This window comes from Heterodontus francisci, chromosome 22 (assembly GCF_036365525.1).
Source record: "Heterodontus francisci isolate sHetFra1 chromosome 22, sHetFra1.hap1, whole genome shotgun sequence".
In the NCBI taxonomy this organism is placed as follows: Eukaryota; Metazoa; Chordata; class Chondrichthyes; order Heterodontiformes; family Heterodontidae; genus Heterodontus; species Heterodontus francisci.
The window spans coordinates 81,982,495-82,004,132 of NC_090392.1; the positions used below are offsets into that span (position 1 = coordinate 81,982,495).

At 49.8% G+C, this 21,638-nt stretch overlaps 2 protein-coding genes across 4 annotated transcripts in view; one reads left to right on the plus strand and one right to left on the minus strand.

The window, feature by feature from the left end:
• The window catches only part of LOC137381495 (uncharacterized), a 189,931-nt gene that overhangs the window by 54,994 nt on the left and 113,299 nt on the right, over window positions 1-21,638 (plus strand). The gene's annotated exons all lie outside the window — the stretch shown is intronic.
• Window positions 1,719-20,371, minus strand: LOC137381494 (apolipoprotein C-III-like). Its single transcript, XM_068054176.1, has 4 exons — window positions 20,279-20,371; window positions 16,422-16,505; window positions 7,762-7,903; window positions 1,719-1,891 (listed from the first exon to the last, which is right to left on the minus strand). Exons 2-4 carry the CDS (start codon window positions 16,477-16,479, stop codon window positions 1,795-1,797), a joined length of 297 nt encoding a protein of 98 aa, XP_067910277.1. The 5' UTR covers window positions 16,480-16,505; window positions 20,279-20,371; the 3' UTR covers window positions 1,719-1,794.

Below are 21,638 nucleotides of genomic sequence, written 5' to 3' on the forward strand. Positions count from 1 at the left end.
CTGGTGATAGCCCTTTCTGCCCTGGGAAAAAGTCTCTGGCTATCCACTCTATCTATGCCTCTCATCATCTTGTACCCCTCTATCAAGTCACCTCTCATCCTTCTTCGCTCCAATGAGAAAAGCCCTAGCTCCCTCAACCTTTCTTCGTAAGACATGCCCTCCAGTCCAGGCAGCATCCTGGTAAATCTTCTCTGCACCCTCTCTAAAGCTTCCACATCCTTCCTATAATGAGGCGGCCAGAACTAAACACAATATTCCAAGTGTGGTCGAACCAGGGCCTTATAGAGCTGCAGCATAACCTCGCGGCTCTTAAACTCAATCCCCCTGTTAATGAAAGCCAACACACCATACGCCTTCTTAACAACCCTATCAACTTGGGTGGCAACTTTGAGCGATCTATGGACATGGACCCCAAGATCCCTCTGTTCCTCCACACTACCAAGAATCCTGTCTTTAAGCCTGTATTCTGCATTCAAATTCGACCTTCCAAAATGAATCACTTCACACTTTTCCAGGTTGAACTCCATCTGCCACTTCTCAGCCCAGCTCTGCATCCTGTCAATGTCCCGTTGCAACCTACAACAGCCTTCCACACTATCCACAACTCCAGCAACCTTCGTGTCATCGGCAAACTTGCTAACCCAGCCTTCCACTTCCTCATCCAAGTCATTTATAAAAATCACAAAGAGCAGAGGTCCCAGAACAGATCCCTGCGGAACACCACTGGTCACCGAGCTCCATGCTGAATACTTTCCATCTACTACCACCCTCTGTCTTCTATGGGCCAGCCAATTCTGTATCCAGACAGCCACCTTTCCCTGTATCCCATGCCTCCTTATTTTCTGAATGAGCCTACCATGGGGAACCTTATCAAACGCCTTGCTAAAATCCATATACACCACATCCACTGCTCTTCCTTCATCAACGTGTTTTTTCACATCTTCAAAGAATTCAATAAGGCTTGTGAGGCATGACCTGCCCCTCACAAAGCCAAGAAGAAACTGTTTCCAATGGCAGGTGCTTCAGTAACCAGAGGACACAGTTTTTAAAGGGGTTGGCAAAAGAACCAGGGGTGGCATGAGAAAAAAAATTAACACAAGTAATTGTTATGATCTGGAATGCACTGCCTGAAAAGGTGGTGGAAGCAGATTCAATACTAATTTTCGAAAGGAACTTGGATAAACGTTTGAAGGGGGAAACATTTACAGGGCTGTGGGAAAAGAGTAGGGGAATGGGACTTTCGAAAAACTGACAGGCAAGATGGGCCAAATGGCCTTCTCCGGTGCTATATCATTCTATGGTTCTATGAAACTCTCATCTATGCCTTTGTGACCTCCAGAATCAACTATTCCAATGCTCTCCTGGCCAGCCTCCTATCCTTCACCCTCGAGAAACATCAGTTCATCCAAAACTCTGCTGCCCTTATTATAACCTATTTTCCCATAAATAATATACAAGTTGCTGTTGTTGGATTATACATAATAAAACAGAAATCAGGCACTGTGAAGAATTTGTGTTGTAGAAACCTTACTAAATTAATTTGTACTTCTTGGATTTGCTATAACTGCTCTCTGAAATGGCTTTGCAGGCCACTCAGTTCAAGGACAATTTGAGATGGCCATCGACGCTCACATCCCGAGAACAAATAAAAAAAAAATCACCTAAGGCTACTATAACATACAATGACAGCTGTTTTGAAATCGCAAAATCTAGGGAAATTTGAACGTTAATTTATTTGTTTATTTGGCTTGACATAAATCTCACAAAGAAAACAAGTAATGAAAATCACTGATTTTATTGTTCACTCGTGCTGTGCCAGGCTTCAGACAGCTGTTGCTGTAACTTTTCCCAGTACATGGAGATAGAGCTTAGGCTTGTGGTCAAGGCGTCCCTGAAAAATAAGAGGCAGTTACTGCAATACATGTGGGACAGCGAGCTTTACTCTGTATCTAACCCCTTATTTCTTGTTTTTCTTTTATTCCCCAGGCCGCTTTTATATATTATTTGTCGAGGGGGCCTTTATTCTTCAGGCCCCCACTTACATATATAGCTTATAAAATAATTTTATTAAAATCAAATAAATAAAACAAAAACTCAAATTAAAATAGCATTATCTGCATTTATGATGTCCTCCAGTCCCTGCGGTGCCCGCTGGTCGTGGAAGGTCTCAAGCGAACTGGCAGACGTTGCTTGCTCCTTCTCCAGGGACACCTGGGCGCGAACGTAACCTCGGAAGAGGGGCAGGCAATCAGGGCAGACGGACGTCCCTCCCCTCCCACTCCTCTCCGCACCTGGTGCCCAAAGATCAGGAGCATGGGGCTGAAGTGCAACCAAAACTAGAGCAGTCCCTTTAAATACTCAAAAAGGGGCTGCAACCTCACACACTCCGTATATAAATGGAACACTGACTCGTCCAAGCTGCAGAAATTACAGGTGGCCTGGGAGTACATGAACCCACTTAAAAGTCGATTGCATGGGACTGCCCTGTGCAGCACCCTCCACCCCAGGTCCCCGATGTAAAGGGAGAGGATTCCCGCATAGAGATACCTCCACTGGGTTTCCCCTGGCCGTCAGATGGCAACACGGACCATCACGGCGTGTCCGGGCAGCAGACGAGAGCGAGGAAGTGGAGAGTGTGCAGGAGCAGCCGGTACAGGAAACCCCTCCGCGCCGTGTGAAATGGCACAGAGGGCATTTCTGAGAGGCAGCTCAGGTTATGCCGGACTGGCTTTCGAGAAGGGTTTCGGGGCCTGGGTCCAATGAGCAGTTCTCGAAGAGCGGGGGTCAGCTCGGCTGGGGGCGCTCCGCACTCCCGAGCCCCCTCGTCACCCGCAGTGAGGGGCTTCCCGGGGAGGGCTTCGACTACTCCTTCACCTGTCGGTCCGTCCCCAGAACCCGCCTCCCAGACAGCCGAGGCACTCTCCTCCACCGGCGGGGGAGCTCCCTGACTGGAGGAGACCATGTTCCATTGAGGCCACCAGTTGGTTTATGACCAGCGCTCGGCCCCTGTAGGAAAGCACTCGGAGCAGTGCTGTCCAGTGCCCTAGCCAAGAGGTGACTTTTGCCTCCAACTCCTGCCAGTTTGCCGGCCAGGCCTCCTCAGTGGGGCTAAGGTGGACTCCCAGATAGGGGAGGTGCGTAGTGCTCCATGCAAAAGATGTTAACTCCTCTGGCAGGGAGTCCAGCTGCCACCGAACCACCAGGAGTCCAGAACATTTCCCCCAATTGATCCTCGCGGACGACGCGGCAGTAAAGGTCTGCTGGCAGTCGCGCATCCTCCGCAAGTCAACAGGATCTGTGACCGTGAGGAGCATGTCATCGTGTAAGCCGAGAGGACAAGCCGCGCAGAGCCAAACCCGCAAACCTCTTGTGAAGCAGGCACAGGAATGGCTCCACGCAGATGGTGTATAAGTGGCTGGATGTGGGGCATCCCTGACACACTCCTCTCCCAAAGTGAAGGGGCACCGTCAATGACCCGTTAACTTTAACCAGACACTTTGCAGCGGCGTATAAAAGTCGGACCCAGGCCAGAAAATGCGGCCCGAGTTCAAACGCGTGCAAAGTCCCGAAAAGGTATTTGTGATCCACCCTGTTCAACGCCTTCTCCTGATCAAAGGACAAAAAGGTGACCGACAGACCAGTCCCCTGAGAAAGATGGATCAGGTCCCGGACCAGGTGGATGTTGTCCTGGATGGACCGGCCCGGGACCATAGAGGACTGATCGGGGTGGATCATGTGGACCACAAGGAGCCCAGGCAGGTAGATATAGCCCGGGCAAAGATTTTATAATCCGTGCTGAGGAGGGAGACCGGACGCCAGATCTTAAGCAAGTGGAGATTGCCCCTTTTAGGCAGCAGGATGATGATCACCCTGCGCCATGAGAGGGGCATCTCCCCGGAAGCCAGGCTTTCCCCCAGGACCTGCGCGTAATCGCCCCCCAGGACAGTCTGACCAAGATAGGACTCCGACTCGAGCACCTCCCTCTCTAGGAATCTGATCTCGGCATCCTGCCTCTTGGTCAACCCCTTCGCGTACTCCTGACAGAAGACATGGATGTGAGTTTTGCCCACATCCCACCATAGCCTCAAGGAGAGGAAACCCACCCCCCCCCCCCCGCTACCTTCTCCATTCGGCCCAGAATCGATGGAACGAGTCCCAGAATCGCTCGTCCTCTAGCAGCATGTGGAGCAGAGTGAACTCAGTCCACACCAGTTGGTTGTCCAAGCACGGCACCAGCCGCATGGAGGCCACCGAAATGCGGGAGACGTATGCCTGCGAAATGTAGAGGCATTCCATTCGGAAACCTCCTCCTCCAGACCTCCACGTGAAGGCGCTGGAGTCAGGATGGAGATTCCACCAGACATCCACCAACTTGAGGGAGCTGATCAGTTCCCTCAACTTCTCCACTGACGCTTGGCCGCACTGGGGACCGGAGCGATCCCTCACCTCAAGGGTACAGTTAAAATCCCCGCCGAGGATGATGCACTCGCCGCTATCGATGGAGCTCAAGAGAGCGGACACTTCTTTAATGAAGTGTGCTTGCACGTATACATTCACAAAGTGGAGCGGCACGCTGCCCAGGCGAACGGTGAGGTGGAGCAAGCGGCCCGGCACAAACTGCTTGACTCCCAAGATCTCCGGCTGAAAAGTTGGGGCCAACAAGATAGCCACCCCACTAAAAATAGGGGTGAGGAGACTCATGTAGACCCCACCCTGCCAGGTGGCTTTATCTCCCAGAACGGTGTGGGTTTCCTGTAGAAAGCACACCGCATTCCCCCTTCCCTGAGGACTGAGAGATTGTGAAATCTGTGGAGCGGCCCCTTGCTGCCGTTGATGTTGAAGCTGGCTATGGTTATCTTCATGTCAAAGGTACTTAGACACCCGTCACTGACACCTCACTGTGAAGAGGGAGCAGAAGTGCACCTGGCCTTCCACTCCTCCAGCAACCCATTGAGGAAAGCTTTAAATCGGCGCCTCTCAACCAGTTTCACGCCTACACCCTTCCCCGCCTTCTTGAGGGCGGCACGCACGGACTGGATGATCAGTGCCAAACTCAACCACCAGTCGAGGAACAGCTGAACTTTATTGTGGCAATACCTGCATGCCACAAGGATGTCCCGGAGGTCCACCATGCGGATGAGAGGAGACTCGGTGGGAGGCACGAGGGAGTCCACACTGACGATGGAATCAAGGTCATCCTCTGTGCCCCACACCAAGTCCCCATCCTCTTCCAGGTCATCACCACCAGCAGCCGACACACTGTGGGGCAGATGTCCCGGTCGTGCCAGCTGGTCCCACATCCGTCACAATCCCACCCCCAGGATCAATGGCGGAGGAGTCCTCTCTGGTTTCATCTATTGGACTGGAGCCTATGGGCGTCAGCGGTTCAGGAACCTCCTCCATCTCTGTCCCCAGGCCAGTGAGCAGCCCTGGGGAGACGGTAGTTCCCAACTCGGAAAATCCAGCCGGAGCCGGGACCGGAGGCAGAGAAAGGAGGCCATCTCCTGCCCTGCCAGCGCCCACAGGCCCAGCAGGCGGGGCAGCATTTTCAACCATAACTGGGTCAGGTACATCATGGTCGGGAGTGGATTTTGGCTGGGAGGGCCGACTCTTCAGGGCCTCGCCCTCCCCTCCTCTCAGGGCACACGACCCAGTGGCAGATGGGTAGGCTTCTTCAGGAGCCCTCCATCCTGAGGGGTAGGGAGCTCGAGCCCAGGCCTTACAGCCTTGATGGTGGTGATGGCAGGGGGGAACCTGGGGACCCGAACCAGGAGACGGATCCCCTCCAGCAGATGGGCCCCGCACCTCAGGGCCCTGTGTTACCTCTGTGGAGGGGTGCCTTTTCCTCTTTCTGCTCGGGCTCGGAGGATCAGAGACCGCCATGTCATCAGAGGCCTCTGCACCCTCCTTTTGCCCAGTTGCCCTGGGACTGAGCCCAGCCCTGGGGCAGTTGGGTTCCCCAGGATCGGGCCTTGAGCTGAGCCCAGGATCGGGCTCAGCCGCGGTATCCAGGGGAAGTGTCTCTCGGTGTTTATTTTTTCTCTGTGTCTTCCTTCCACTTGGACGGGCACCCCCTCCCTGCCGGAGGCCATGAAAACACGGCCTCCTGAACCGACTGAGTGGTGTTTGATGCAGATGTAGGGAGAGTTGGAGGAGGTGCAACAGCGTAACCCTGGGCCGCCAAGGTGGAATTGGTGGCCGGAAGGTTGGGGCAATTCTTCTGAACGTGCCCTACCCCCTTGTAGGTATGGCACCACGCCCCATCCAAGGTCCAGAAGAAACAGAAGGCCGTCCCCTGGAACTCAACATTAAAGTGGCCCTCTGAGACCTCCTCCCGTGCCAGCTGCATGAGTAGCTGGCGGTGGAAGGAGTATGCATGTCAGAGGCTGCTTTCTTGAAGACCGAGCAGGACTGGGGTGGGTGATCCTCGACCTCACCTCCCCCAGATGGTGCAGGTGGGGGAGGAGGAGCTCATGAGGCATAAAGGGTGGGACATTGGATAACATTACTCACTGCGCAGTGGCCCTCCGAAGGTCCACTGGCAGGAAAGTCCTGCCCACGGTGAGCCCCCTACTCGGGGCCAGGGACACCACCTGCTCGGTCTTCAGAAAAACACTGCCTTCCCATATATCGTTGAGGTTGCCACAATGGTTGAGGGGCCAACAACCTCAGTCATTGCCTTTACACAAGCCTCTATAGACAAGTTTGGGTGGGCATAGCTCTTTACCCCATGGCTAGATGTTATTAATTTAAAAGGTGACGGGACTATATGGGCGGTCACAGAGGCTGCAGCTGCATAAGTATGAGAGGATCCCACCACCAGCGATGATGGGCTTGCCTTGGTTTCAAGAGCTAAACCCAACCCGAGTTGTAGGCTTGCAGAAAAAAAAATACAAACAAATGAAGTTTGCAAGAAATAACGTATAAACAAATAGTAGGTTAGGGGAGAGGCTGAGGGTAGACAGGAAAGGGGAAAGACAAGCTGTAAGCAATGACATTTGTTTTAAGAGTGGTACACAAAGCACTCTCAACAGTCCTGAGTAACACTTCTGGTCTTCTGGTTGGGGTGACATCTTCACCTGGCTCAGCTGAAAACTGCCCAGGGACGAGCTATATTCTTCTGTCTCTTCAGCCAGGCAGCTTCAGCTGACCCAGGCTGGACAATCAGGGTGGGGAGGGAGCTTCCTTGTGTATTCAATGCGATTGCGCATCTCCCTTTTGAATTGTACAGCCCCCTCCCCTTGTTCAAGCCTTTTCCACCTCCCTCAACAGTCCAAATCAAACAAAGGCCTGGTGCTTGACCACCCATCTCCAAACACAGCCTTGTTTCTCCAAAGTCTTTTCCTCCTCTGTAACAAATGTTGTCCAAAAATGTTGCAGCTCTCCCTCTCCAGAAGCATCTCCTGCAACTGTCAGCTGCACCTCATTGATGCACTCAGGTGTCCCAATTAGGCAGGAGCCAACTCTTTTTTTCTGTTTTTTTCCCCCTTTGTATGGAGGGAGCTTTATTCTGTATCTAACCCTGTGCTGTACCTGCTGTACCTGGGAGTGTTTGATGGGGACAGTGTGGAGGGAACTTTATTCTGAATCTAACCCATTCCTACCTATTGTTAGGTCAGCACAGAATTCACGAAGTAATAACAATATTTACAAATGGCAATTTCTCTTCCCAAATGCCTTGGCTTCATATTCAGTTTCTGCCCCAAATTCTATGAGAAATATAAGTTGAATAACATCAAATAAAATGTGGTGGCTACTCACTTGCTCTTTTGAACCAGAGCAGAAGCCTGTATCTTTTCAAGGAGAGCTCGCCCTTGCTCTGCAAGTTCCGATGGGAAACTCTGTGCAGTTTGTGAAGGTTCAACTGGCAAACCGGTTTCTTCCAGTGGGGCTGCATCAGATGCTGAAAAAATAGAGACATTAGAGACAAAGGTTGGGGCTGAGTGTCGGCAAAGGAGTTTACAACAAAACATGACAATTCATATGCACAACAATCCAACCCCGATGTAATGAAGCATTTGTCTTAGACAATGATTTAATTGTGATATGGGGTCAATCTTAACTCAAGGCGGGATTCGGGTTGCAGAGAACGAGGAGGAATGTGATTGTTCCAGCACCCTGGGTCATGAAGCCCGGGAATATTTTACTCCGGGCAGGAATCAGGGTGTGCGGGGACTAATTTTTTTTTTCCAAAATATACTTTATTCATAAAAAACTGTAAAAAAAAAATACCAAATAGTTCCAAAAAGCACAAAGTCAAAAAATACAAGGAGTGCAAAAGAGATCAACTTCCTTCAATCCAGGAGTGAGTTGCCACACACACAACCGTTCCATTTCATTTTGCATACTATGTACATTTTACAGCAAACCAAATATTTTCTGGATACAGTTGAGGGGTTTTTCATGGATCCAGCCCCTCAGTTCAGCTTGGTGGGGGTACCTTACACAGTGGTCTTTCCCCATTGAGCCTTTGCTGTGGCTGCCCCAAGCTTTAGTGCGTCCCTCAGCACGTAGTCCTGAACCTTGGAATGTGCCAGTCTGCAACATTCGGTCGTGGACAACTCTTTGCGCTGGAAGACCAGCAAGTTTTGGGCAGACCAAAGGGCGTCTTTCACCGAGTTGATAGTCCTCCAGCAGCAATTGATGTTTGTCTCGGTGTTGCTTGTTTGAAAGTTCTGGTGATGAGGCATTCTGCCAAATGACTTTGGCAGTCTGCTCGGGGAACCATCCGACAGGATCCACCATTTCCTTTTCCTGTAGGGCCTTGAGGACATTCCGTGCAGACCACTGCCTGATGGATTGGTGGTCAAAGGTGTTTTTCCGCAGAAACTTTTCCACGAAGGATAGGTGGTACGGCATGGACCAACTGGATGGCGCGTTTCGCAGCAATGTGACCGGGCCCATCCTTCACAACACTGGGGACAGATAGAACCTCAGCACATAGTGACACTTGGAGTTTACATACTGGGGGTCTACGCACAGCTTGATGCAGCCACACACGAAGGTGGTCATCAGGGTGAGGGCGGCGTCAGGTACATTTTTCCCTCCCTTATCAAAGGGTTTGAACATCATATCCCTCCAGACCCAGTCCATTTTGGATCCCCATATGAAGCAGAAAATGGCTCAGGTGACCGCCACGGCACAGCAGTGGGGTATAGGCCAGACCTGCGCCACATACAGCAACAACGTGAGCGCTTTGCACCTGATGACCAGGTTCTTACCCACAATGGAAAGAGGTCGCTGCTCCCACATGCTCAGCTTGTGTTGTACCCTGGCTACTCGCTCCTTCCATGTTTTGGTGCACGCCCCGGCCCTTCCGAACCATATCCCCAACACCTTCAGGTAATCTGACTTGACGGTGAAGGGGACAAAGGACCAGTCAGCCCAGTTCCCAAAGAACATGGCCTCACTCTTGCCGTGGTTAACTTTGGCTCCTGAGGCTAGTGCGAACAGGTCGCAGATTCTCATCAGTCTGCGAACGAACCGCGGATCCGAGCAGAAGACGGCGACGTCATCCATGTACGGGGAGGTTTTAACCTGAGTGCCTCCGCTGCCTGGGATTGTCACCCCTCTTATGCTCGCATCCTTCCTAATAGATTCAGCAAAGGGTTCAATACAGCAAACAAACAAGACAGGGGAGAGAGGACAGCCCTGTCTGACTCCAGATTGGATCCGGAAACTTTCTGATTCCCACCCATTGATTGAGACTGTGCTACTGATGTTTGTGCAGAGCAGTTTGGTCCAATTGCAGATTCCCTCCCCAAACCCCATTTTGGAGTGCACGTCAATCATGTAGGTGTGTGATAACCATGTAGGTGTCAAAAGCCTTCTCCTGGTCCAGGCTGATGAGGCAGGTGTCCACCCTCCTGTCCCGTACATAGGCGATCGTATCCCTGAGTAGCGCGAGACTATCAGAGATATTCCTGCCGGGTACAGTGCAGGTCTGGTCAGGGTGAATCACCAACTCCAGAGCAGACTTGACTCGACTGGCGATGACTTTTGACAGAATCTTGTAGTCAACATTAAGCAGTGAGATGGGCCGCCAATTTCTGATTTCTGCCCTCTCCCCCTTCTGCTTGTAGATGAGGGTGATGATGCCTTTCCTCATGGATTCTGACATGCTGCCGGCTAGAAGCATACTCTCGTATACTTCCAGCAGGTCTGGGCCGACCCAGTCCCACAGGGCCGAATACAACTCAACTGGTAAGCCATCGCTGCTGGGAGTTTAATTCATCTCGAAGGACTCGACGGCCTTTGTCAGCTCATCCAGAGTTAGCGGCTTGTCCAGTCTCTCCCTCGTGCTGTCATCTGAGACCTCTGTGATAGATGACAGGAAGGACTGGGAGGCTCTGCTGTCTGTGGGCTTCGCGTCATACAGCCCAGCATAAAAGGATTTGCTGATCCTTAGTATGTCGGACTGCGAAGACGTTACCGAGCCATCTTCTTCCTTCAGGCTGCTGATAAGAGCTCTCTCTGTGTACCTTTTGGAAGAAGTAACGCGAGCACGTCTCATCCTGCTCAATGGAGCGTCTCTGTATCGGAAGATGATCTTGGAGGCCTCCGTGGCAAAGAGCGAGGCCTGCTGGCTCTTCACCTCATGGCGGTCCTCCTTGACCTCAACCCCCATCGACTGCAGCCGGAGCAGATTTTTCTGGAGTCGTGACATTTCCCTCTGTCTCTCTCTCACCCTCTAAACACCTTTGAGGATAAAGAACCTCTTGATGTTCTCCTTGATCACCTCCCACCAGTGAACTGGAGACTCAAAGAGGGGTTTCCTGGTTCCCCAACCTTTGTAATCCCTTTTGAGTTCCTCAATGTTCTCTGGGGTTAGCAGTGTAGCATTGAGCTTCCACGTCCCTCTGCCAACCCACTGGTCGTGCTGTAAGTGACAGTCGGCCAGTAAGAAGCAGTGGTCGGAGAGGAACACCGGCTTGATGTCGGTGGATCCGACCGTGACAGCACGGGACACAAACAAAGAACAAAGCAAATTACAGCACAGGAACAGGCCCTTCGGCCCTCCAAGCCTGCGCCGATCCAGATCCTCTATCTAAACATGTCGTCTATTTTCTAAGGGTCTGTATCTCTTTGCTTCCTGCCCATTCATGTATCTGTCTAGATACATCTTAAAAGACGCTAACGTGCCCGCGTCTACCACCTCCGCTGGCAACGCGTTCCAGGCACCCACCACCCTCTGCGTAAAGAACTTTCCACGCATATCCCCCCTAAACTTTTCCCCTCTCACTTTGAACTCGTGACCCCTAGTAATTGAATCCCCCACTCTGGGGAAAAAGCTTCTTGCTATCCACCCTGTCTATACCTCTCATGATTTTGTACACCTCAATCGGGTCCCCCCTCAACCTCCGTCTTTCTAATGAAAATAATGCTAATCTGCTCAACCTCTCTTCATAGCTAGCGCCCTCCATACCAGGCAACATCCTGGTGAACCTCCTCTGCATCCTCTCCAAAGCATCTACATCCTTTTGGTAATGTGGCGACCAGAACTGCACGCAGTATTCCAAATGTGGCCGAACCAAAGTCTTATACAACTGTAACATGACCTGCCAACCCTTGTACTCAATACCCCGTCCGATGAAGGAAAGCATGCCGTATGCCTTCTTGACCACTCTATTGACCTGCGTTGCCACCTTCAGGGAACAATGGACCTGAACACCCAAATCTCTCTGTACATCAATTTTCCCCAGGACTTTTCCATTTACTGTCTAATTCACTCTTGAATTGGATCTTCCAAAATGCATCACCTCGCATTTGCCCTGATTGAACTCCATCTGCCATTTCTCTGCCCAACTCTCCAATCTATTTATATTCTGCTGTATTCTCTGACAGTCCCCTTCACTATCTGCTACTCCACCAATCTTAGTGTCGTCTGCAAACTTGCTAATCAGACCACCTATATTTTCCTCCAAATCATTTATGTATATCACAAACAACAGTGGTCCCAGCACGGATCCCTGTGGAACACCACTGGTCACACGTCTCCATTTTGAGAAACTCCCTTCCACTGCTACTCTCTGTTTCCTGTTGCCCAGCCAGTTCTTTATCCATCTAGCTAGTACACCCTGGACCCCATGCGACTTCACTTTCTCCATCAGCCTACCATGGGAACCTTTGCAAACGCCTTACTGAAGTCCATGTATATGACATCTACAGCCCTTCCCTCATCAATCAACTTTGTCACTTCCTCAAAGAATTCTATTAAGTTGGTAAGACATGACCTTCCCTGCACAAAACCATGTTGCCTATCATTGATAAGCCCATTTTCTTCCAAATGGGAATAGATCCTATCCCTCAGTATCTTCTCCAGCAGCTTCCCTACCACTGACGTCAGGCTCACCGGTCTATAATTACCTGGATTATCCCTGCTACCCTTCTTAAACAAGGGGACAACATTAGCAATTCTCCAGTCCTCCGGGACCTCACCCGTGTTTAAGGATACTGCAAAGATATCTGTTAAGGCCCCAGCTATTTCCTCTCTCGCTTCCCTCAGTAACCTGGGATAGATCCCATCCGGACCTGGGGACTTGTCCACCTTAATGCCTTTTAGAATACCCAACACTTCCTCCCTCCTTATGCCAACTTGACCTAGAGTAATCAAACATCTGTCCCTAACTTCAACATCCGTCATGTCCCTCTCCTCGGTGAATACCGATGCAAAGTACTCATTTAGAATCTCACCCATTTTCTCTGACTCCATGCATAACTTTCCTCCTTTGTCCTTGAGTGGGCCAATCCTTTCTCTAGTTACCCTCTTGCTCCTTATATATGAATAAAAGGCTTTGGGATTTTCCTTAACCCTGTTTGCTAAAGATATTTCATGACCCCTTTTAGCCCTCTTAATTCCCCGTTTCAGATTGGTCAAGATTGACAGGAAGTCAATCCTGGAACGGGCAGACCGTCCAATCTTGACCATGTGTATCTGCGCTGCGCTCCGACTGCAGGTTTGCTGAAGACGTCGTGCAGCTTGGCATCTTTTACTGTTTCTATTAGGAATCTGGACGTAGCGTCCAGTTTGCTGTCATCACTGCCGGATCGTCCAGCTGCATCGATGATGCAGTTGAAGTCACCACCTAGGATGACCGGCCTGGACGTTGCCAGCAGTAGTGACAGCTGCTGGAAAACGGTCAGCCGCTCGCTGCATTGAACCGGGGCGTACACGTTGATCAACCGGAGCGGAGCGTTGTTGTACATTACATCTGCTACGAGAAGGCGACTGCCCACCACCTCCTTAACTTCAGAGATGGTGAAGTTACCTCCCCGCAGCAGAATACCCAGGCTGGAGGAACGGGAATCATTTCCCCCGACCAGATCGATGGCTCGTGGGACCACCGTTACAACCATTGCCTGTAGGTGCTGAGGTGTGGTATTCCACACTCCTGCAGAAACAGTAGGTCGGCTTTGACCTTGGCGAGGTAGTTTAAGGTTGAAACACATCGCGTAGTGGATTTAATGCTACACACGTGAATTGAAGCAACCCTTATACCCATTTGTTTTTTTTTATTAGTTGCTGCTTCCCACACCATTTGTCCTTGCTAGACCCAGTCCTTTGGTATGTTCCTGCATACCCATGGTGTAGACGAGCTGTTTCACGTTCGTGGGGCTCAGAAACCCCTCCTGGTTTCTCTTGCAGGGTTTGTTCCGCTGCAGTGACATCGGGAGAGTCTTGAAGATAACAAGGATTGGGCTATCCTCTGCTGTTGTTTCCTCCTCAAAAACATCACTGCTCCCAGTTTCCCGCAGCTGGAGCGCACCCAGACGTGTTGTTGCCCTCGGTGGTCCGGAGCTGGGATGCGCTGGGCGTGTCGCTGGGTTCGGCGCCTTGGGTTTGGGGCATGCTGGGCCCATCACAACTTTCAGTGCCCAGGGGCTGGGGGGCTTCATCTTCCAGCTCCCTTGAGTTCTGTCATTTCTTTTGTAGGTGCCGTCGTTCCAACACTTCTTCATCCAGTGAAGAGGAGCTGCTGTAGTCTGTGTCAGATGGTAGCCTCCTCTTGCCACTGGTTTGGGTGGTGACCTGTTCCGCTTTAGGCAGATCTTTCCTTGTGGTTTTCCTTTGCACCATCAGCTGCCCCCTCCTCCATTGACTCTGGCTGTGGAGGGGGGGTTTCCGAGCTCAGGGAAGGTGTTGGGTTGCTGGCTTCAGCTGCCTCCCCTTTCTTCTTCTCAGGTGGGCTTTCCTTGCTGGGGGGAGGGTTGTTTGTCCCCTTCCCAGCACCCGACACATTCGTTGTTCTTTCTCCCAGCCTTTCCCTTGGACCTTGCTGCCTGAGCATAGCTGAGGCAATGTTTGGGGCAGGTTTTGCAGAGGTGGCCTGCCTCACCGCACAGGTTGCAACACTTGCTTTGTTTACAGTCCTTGGTCTGATGGCCTTCCTTCCTGCAGTTCTTGCAGACAACTGAACTACAGTTAGCTGCCATGTGACCAGATTTGCCCCGCATAGACTAAGAAGCCTCGATTACCCCAGATAGCGAAGCTGGAGGGAGGGTGTATGATGGCTCCATTGGCATCGACCTTCAAGATCACCTTGACCTGCCGCTTACTGGTCCAAATCCCAAGCGGGTCCCTGACATCAGTGCAGCAGCCAACCACTTCGACGTACCTGGCTCGGAAGTGAGTACGTCCACAACAGGAACATATGGGTTATAGAGGTGAATTGTCATCACACGGTCGCGTTGTGATAGCAGCGTAAAGAGCGGCTGTGCTGCGAGGATGTTTTTAGTTTAGAGATACAGCACTGAAACAGGCCCTTCGGCCCACCGAGTCTGTGCCGGCCATCAACCACCTATTTGTACTAATCCTACACTAATTCCATATTCCTACCACATCCCCACCTGTCCCTATATTTCCCTACCACCTACCTATACTAGGGGCAATTGCTAATGGCCAATTTACCTATCAACCTGCAAGTCTTTGGCATGTGGGAGGAAACCGGAGCACCCGGAGGAAACCCACGCAGACACAGGGAGAACTTGCAAGCTCCACACAGGCAGTACCCAGAATTGAACCTGGGTCGCTGGAGTTGTGAGGCTGCGGTGCTAACCACTGCGCCACTGTGCCGCCCTTCTCTGGTTTCCCTTCTCTTTGAAGACCTTCAGTAGCTTTATGCATCCTGCCATATTCTTAAATGTGATGCCAAGATACCCACTGCTGGGGAAGTCCTGCAGGTAGTAGATGTCAGCAGCTTGGAATCCACAGCAATCAATGAGGATTCTCTGGATGAAGAAGATGCGGTCAAACTGTGCACCTTCCTCCTTATCCTTCACACCACTCGAGTGGTGTTGCGCACTCCTTGGCCCGAAGCTCTAGAATTGGTTATAGCCATTTGCTCAAAGCACCCAGGACAGGGTCAAAGGCCACTGATCATGGTTTCTCCCCTGCCAGGTGTGCAGGGACTGATCGACCCGGCTGCCAAATGCCGTCAACAGCAGCCACCCACTTTCAGCTGGCAATGCAGCCACAGCCTGTCGCGGAACATCACCCACTTCAAAGTCAGTGAAGATATAATGTCCCCGAGCGGAGTGGGGAGACCTCTAATTGGCAAATTGTTTGACAATTTAACCTCTCCCACACCTCACTCCACTGGATGAAGTTAAGATCAACCATGGTGTTACTATTAACCTGAGAGTGCATGATAGGAGATCCATCTAACTTAAACTGTACCTGTCCTGGGAGTGTTTGATGGGGACAGTGTAGAGGGAGCTTTACTCTGTATCTAACCCCGTGCTGTACCTGTCCTGGGAGTGTTTGATGGGGACAGTGTAGAGGGAGCTTTACTCTGTATCTAACCCCGTGCTGTACCTGTCCTGGGAGTGTTTGATGGGGACAGTGTAGAGGGAGCTTTACTCTGTATCTAACCCCGTGCTGTACCTGTCCTGGGAGTGTTTGATGGGGGACAGTGTAGAGGGAGCTTTACTCTGTATCTAACCCCGTTTTTTTGGGGGGGGGTTTTCTGCCCAGCCAATCCCATTTTTTTTTCTTGTTTTAAGTGTTTGATGGGGACAGTGTAGAGGGAGCTTTACTCTGTATTTAACCCCGTGCTGTACCTGTCCTGGGAGTGTTTGATGGGGACAGTGTAGAGGGGGCTTTACTCTGTATTTAACCCCGTGCTGTACCTGTCCTGGGAGTGTTTGATGGGGACAGTGTAGAGGGAGCTTTACTCTGTATTTAACCCCCATGCTGTACCTGTCCTAGGAGTGTTTGATGGGACAGTGTAGAGGGAACTTTGCAACAAACCTGAGCCACCCGTGAGCTAGGTGTGTGCAGAGTTGACACTGGATGTAAAAAAAGTGGGCAACATTTCATACCCAAGTGTTGATCAGTTTTTCCTTTGGAGCAAAATGAGCTCCCCCAGAATAAAATGCATTGCCGGTTTTTTATGTTTAAATGTAAGGAGATACCCACATACCTGCCAGCATTGTGCTGAAGGCAACTACAACAGCCAAAGCTATGACTTGAATCCTCATTTTGATTTTTCTTTTCTCTTTGCTCCCTTAAATTAGAGGAAAGTCAATTGGTTAGGAGGAACAGGCTTGGGTTAATGGATATTGTGCAGTACTCAGAGTCTCCACCCAACTTATAGCATGCTGGAAAATGTCCAAAGATTTCTTTCATTGTCTCATCCTCTATCTTGCTATGTCTTTCCTGCTGTGACTCAAGTTTTGCTGCTTTCTGCCTTTCACACTGCTGTGCTTCATTCACTCTTTCTGTTTTACTCACTATTACATTTGTTTCTGGAATAGATAGGTGTTTGTGATGCTGTTTATCCCACCACTCCTCACCTCTCTCTCTCTCTCTCTCTCTCCCCCTTGAATTCTTTTGCACTCCTCTCTCTCTCTTCTCCTCTCTCTGTCTCACCTTCCCTTCTCCCTGCCCCTCTCTCTCTCTCTCCCTCCAACCCTCTCTCTGCCTGGACACCCCCCCTCCCCCCCCCGTTTCACTGCCCACCCCGCCTCGCTGCCCCTCACCCCTCAGCCTCGCTGCCCTTCGCTCCCTCGCTCCTCCCTCCCTCCCTCTCACTCACTCACTCACTTCCTCCCTCCCTCTCACTCCCTCCCTCCCTCTCACTCCCTCCCTTCCTCGCTCCCTCTCACTTCCTCCCTTCCTGTCTCCCTTCCTCCCTCCCTACCTCCCTCCCTCTCACTCCCTCCCTCTCACTCCCTCCCTTCCTCCCTCCCTCCCTTCCTCCCTCTCTCCCTTCCTCCCTCTCACTCACTCACTCACTCTCTCTCATCCCCATTTCTCTCTCTTTATAATTACCAGGATTGCATGATAAGTTAAAATCGCTTTGAGCACCCATAATCACTGGCAAGGCTGGGGAAGCAAATGCCCCATATATCTGCTCCTGATTATCACCGGTTGGAATCTGCTGGAAAATGTGGGTGTGTTGACTTTAAATGAGAGAAGAATCAAGTCTCAGCCTGTTCTACCCTTCACTGCCATGGCTAAATACTCTGCCAACACTCATTGGCAGTTACATGAAGTATGGCCACATGGATGAGGTCAAGCGCAAGCCCAGGGAACCAAATCCCAACAAGATGTGATGGGGATATTCAAAATCATGAGGGGTCTGGACAGAGTAGATAGGGAGAAACTGTTCCCACTCGTAAAAGGATCAAGAATGAGAGAGCACAGATTTAATGTAATTGGCAAAAGAAGCAACGGTGACATGCGGAAAAACCTTTTCTTGCAATGAGCGGTTAGGATCTGGAATACACTGCCTGAGAGTGCAGTAGAGGCAGGTTCAATCGAAGCATTCAAAAGGGAATGAGATAGTTACCTGAAAAGGAAGAATGTACAGTGTTATGGGGAGAAGGCGGGGAGTGGCACTAAGTGAATTGATCACTTGGAGAGCCGGTGCAGGTATGATGGGCCGAATGGATTCCTTCTGTGCTGTTACAGTTCTGTGAAGTCAAGGCCTTCCAGTAAAGCGCCTCAACATCCCAGGGGCTATCATTGACCAGAAACTGAACTGGAGTAGCCATATAAAGACCGTGGCTACAAGAGCAGGTCAGGCTAGGAATCCTGAGGCGAGTAACTCACCTCCTGACTCCCCAAAACCTATCCACCATCTACAAGGCACAAGACAGGAGTGTGATGGAATACTCTCCACTTGCCTGGATGGGTGCAGCTCCAACAACACTCAAGAAGCTCGACACCATCCAGGACAAAGCAGCCCGCTTGATTGGCACCCCATCTACAAACATTCACTCCCTCCACCACTGACGCACAGTGGCAGCAGTGTGTACCATCTACAAGATGCACTGCAGCAACGCACCAAGGCTCCTTAGACAGTACCTTCCAAACCCACGACCTCTACCAACTAGAAAGACAAGGGCAGCAAATGCATGGGAACATCACCACCTGCAAGTTCCCCTTCAAGTTACACACCATCCTGACTTGGAACTATATCGCCGTTCCTTCACTGTCGCTGGGTCAAAATCCTGGAACTCCCTTCCTAACAGCACTGTGGGTATACCTACCCCAAATGGACTGCAGCAGTTCAAGAAGGCAGCTCACCACCACCTTCTCAAGGGCAATTAGGGATGGGCAATAAATGCTGGCCTGGCCAGTGACGCCCACATCCCATGAATGAATTTTTTAAAAAAGGACAAGTAGTGACTATGTGGTATGGTATTTGAAACTGGAATGATGACAGCCAAGTCCGAGTTTGACCTTGCCTAATGTCCATGCATGAACTTTCCACCCAGAGTGCAGGGGTAGTAATCAGGAGCAGGACTCCCCTCCCTGGGCCGTGCTGAGATCAGTTATACTGTTGGCACTGCCATCTAAACACAGGCAGTAAAAATACCAAAAAATGTTGGACTAAATGAACACTGGATCTAACAACTCTTGGATTTCTTCTAATTCAAATAAAAGCGGTAAATTTCACTGACCATAGACTGGTTATATAATCACATCGGATGGGAGATGAGACCTGGATGTTGGCCCCAGTGAGAGAAAATTAGAGAGAGCAAAGTAAAAGATAAAATCCCCTCTGAAAGAACCCATCCTCTCCCTTACTGAGTAACTGTAATTTTGACCCAGCGACAGCATTTCAGAGTCTCCAACCCTTCAGTCCTGGAGATGCTCAATCTAGTTTCACTAATATGAACTCATTAACCTTCAACAACATTGCAGTATGTGTACACACACTCAGACAGGCTCAGAAATGCAGACATGCCTGTGCACCGACTCTCATTCCCATGCATAACAACACATGCATACACAATGGGGCTGGGTCTTTGATTCTGTAAAACGGGTGATAAGCCTTTCTACAGCTCTCTCAATTTTACAAGTCTCTTTTTATTTACTGACTTTAATGGAAATAAGAGTGGGGAGAGATGTAAAATCGGCTGATGCTTCAGTACTTCATTCCACACTATTTGCAGAATCAATCCAGACCCATTGCACTGACACACATACTCCTGCTGCTCAAATGCAAACATATCTGCACACAGAAAGTTTCTATTGATCATTAAATAAATTTCAGTACAGCTGTGCAACAGAAAGGGAAAATGATACAGTACTGACTGAAATATAAAATTACATTACAGTGCTGGTCTCTGTCCGGTTTGCAATAATCTCGGTTTTGGAATTGAGGTTTGTCTCTACTAGGTTGTGGTGAAGACACTTCTGGTCTCTGGGGCTGGGGGAAGCAGCAAGGTTCCTACTCCTGATCACTGTAAGGTGACTCCTACTGATCAGTGAGGCTAGCTCAGGTCCTGTGCTGCAGTGCAGCTGTCTCAGGTGAGGGTGGGACAGCTGCGGCCTGTAAGATTGGGAATCAGAATCTTCAGGAGTTTGGGGGAAATAACACTGGGTAAAAAGAAAGTTTGGATGACAGAAATTCACAGTCATTAAAACCAGCTCATCTGCTACTGATCAGAATCCTGTGCAGGCAGTTGCACGGAAAAGTAGGAACACCAGTACAAATCTTGAAGTTTGTTTTATATTTTATTTCTTCTCTTTTCCTTCTCTCACTTTTTAACTCGTATTTCTAAGAACTACTCATAAACCAGAATCAGTAAGTCACAATACTTGGGTTTTCTTCTGCTTTCTCTGCTCTTTTTCTTTTAAATGGACATTCCCAATGTACTTGAATTCCCAGTTAGTAAACGAAATTCCAAATAATCCCTGTGCTTCCTAATTCTTTCTCTCCTTTGTTGTTAAGTGAAAAATCTAATTAAAATGTTTGAGCCATCCTCAGTAGCAGGTTCCCTTACCTCTACAGAAAAGTCAAAGTAGTTACAATACAGCTCTTACCTGGAAATCTGCAAGTTTCTCTGACCTGTTGTGAAGTGAGTTGCTCCTATATAGCCCCTGATACGGCCTCTCTGGTTAAGATAAGCAAATTCTGTTGACTAACGGTCAAAGGAGGTTGCTCTTGTGTCAGGAGTTTGTCAACAACAGAAATTTATGGCCAAGTATTTTGAAAGCTCTTTTGCATTTCTGCTGATGTGCACAAGTGCAGGTTCCTCGAATTTGGATCAATACATGGCCCAAATTTACAGGCAATAAATCGCATGTTGTAGCTGACAGTGCTATGTTATGTCGCCCTGATCGCAGGGTTCTGTGTAACCTTGATGAACTCATTTGTATCAATATTTTAAAACAAATAAATTCAAAATTGACACAGAGAAATTATTTCCTCTGGTGGAGAAATCCAGGGCGAGGTGACACAATGTTAAAGTTAGAGCTAGGACTTGAAATCTGGAAGCATTTTTCACATAAAGGGTAGTGGAAATCTGGAACTCTGTCACCAAAAAAGCTGTGGATGCTCGGGGTTCAATTGAAATTCTGAAAACTGAGATTGATAGATTTTTGTTGGGTAAGGGGATCGAGATATATGGAGCAAAGGTGGGTAAATGAAGTTTAGGTACAGATTAACCATGATCTGATAGAGTGGCAGAACAGGCTTGAGGGGCTCAGTTTGCATTGAAAACAGAATCTGGAGCTATTCATAAATTTTATAACCCTGATTTTGGAGGCCACAACCTCTTCTGTTTTGCTTTGTTTAGTTGTTTGGATATGTATGGAATGAGGGAGAAATTGGCCCTTCAGCAAAAAACAAGGGGGAAAATAGTGGCGCACAGTGTCCTGCTTGTGATCTGCACCTGCATAAGGTGACACCCTATTGGGTTTGCAGGCATCCCAGGCAACTGTCTCAAACAGACATAATGACCTTCTGTGCCGTAATGACTCTATGAATCTGACATAATGTCCCTTATGCACGTTAATGAGGAGAGGGCTGAACTGTCAGCAAAACAGAACATTTCAGGGCCAAACTGATGTTCTGTGACTTTGGGGTGTTAGGTGCTGCTGATACACGAAGTCTCACGTTGTCTGTTTGCACCTTATGACAGATGCACTCTAATGTACCATTTTGTCGATACTTTGCTGGTGTACATTGCGATCTTGCTTCATAGGGCCGTACAATTGTGCTTTGCTTCTCCTCCTTGTTGCCTCATATTGGGAGCTAGTTCCCAGGGTGCTGGTTCTTGCTAAAGCCCCTGTTCTCTCGGTGCTGGCAATTCTCTGAGACCTCAGCCATATCTGCGTTATTCATGTGTAGAGTGCCGACAGTGGGGGAGAAGTTCAACAATTTGATGCCTGCTTTTTGCGG

Coding starts and splice junctions, on each gene's coding strand:
- LOC137381494 (XM_068054176.1), bottom strand. CDS start 16,479: ATGAGGATTCAAGTCATAGCTTTGGCTGTTGTAGTTGCCTTCAGCACA. Junction 7,904..16,421: donor CTTCAGCACAATGCTGGCAG/GTATGTGGGTAT, acceptor CTATTTTTTCAG/CATCTGATGCAGCCCCACTG. Junction 1,892..7,761: donor GCTCTGGTTCAAAAGAGCAA/GTGAGTAGCCAC, acceptor CTTATTTTTCAG/GGACGCCTTGACCACAAGCC.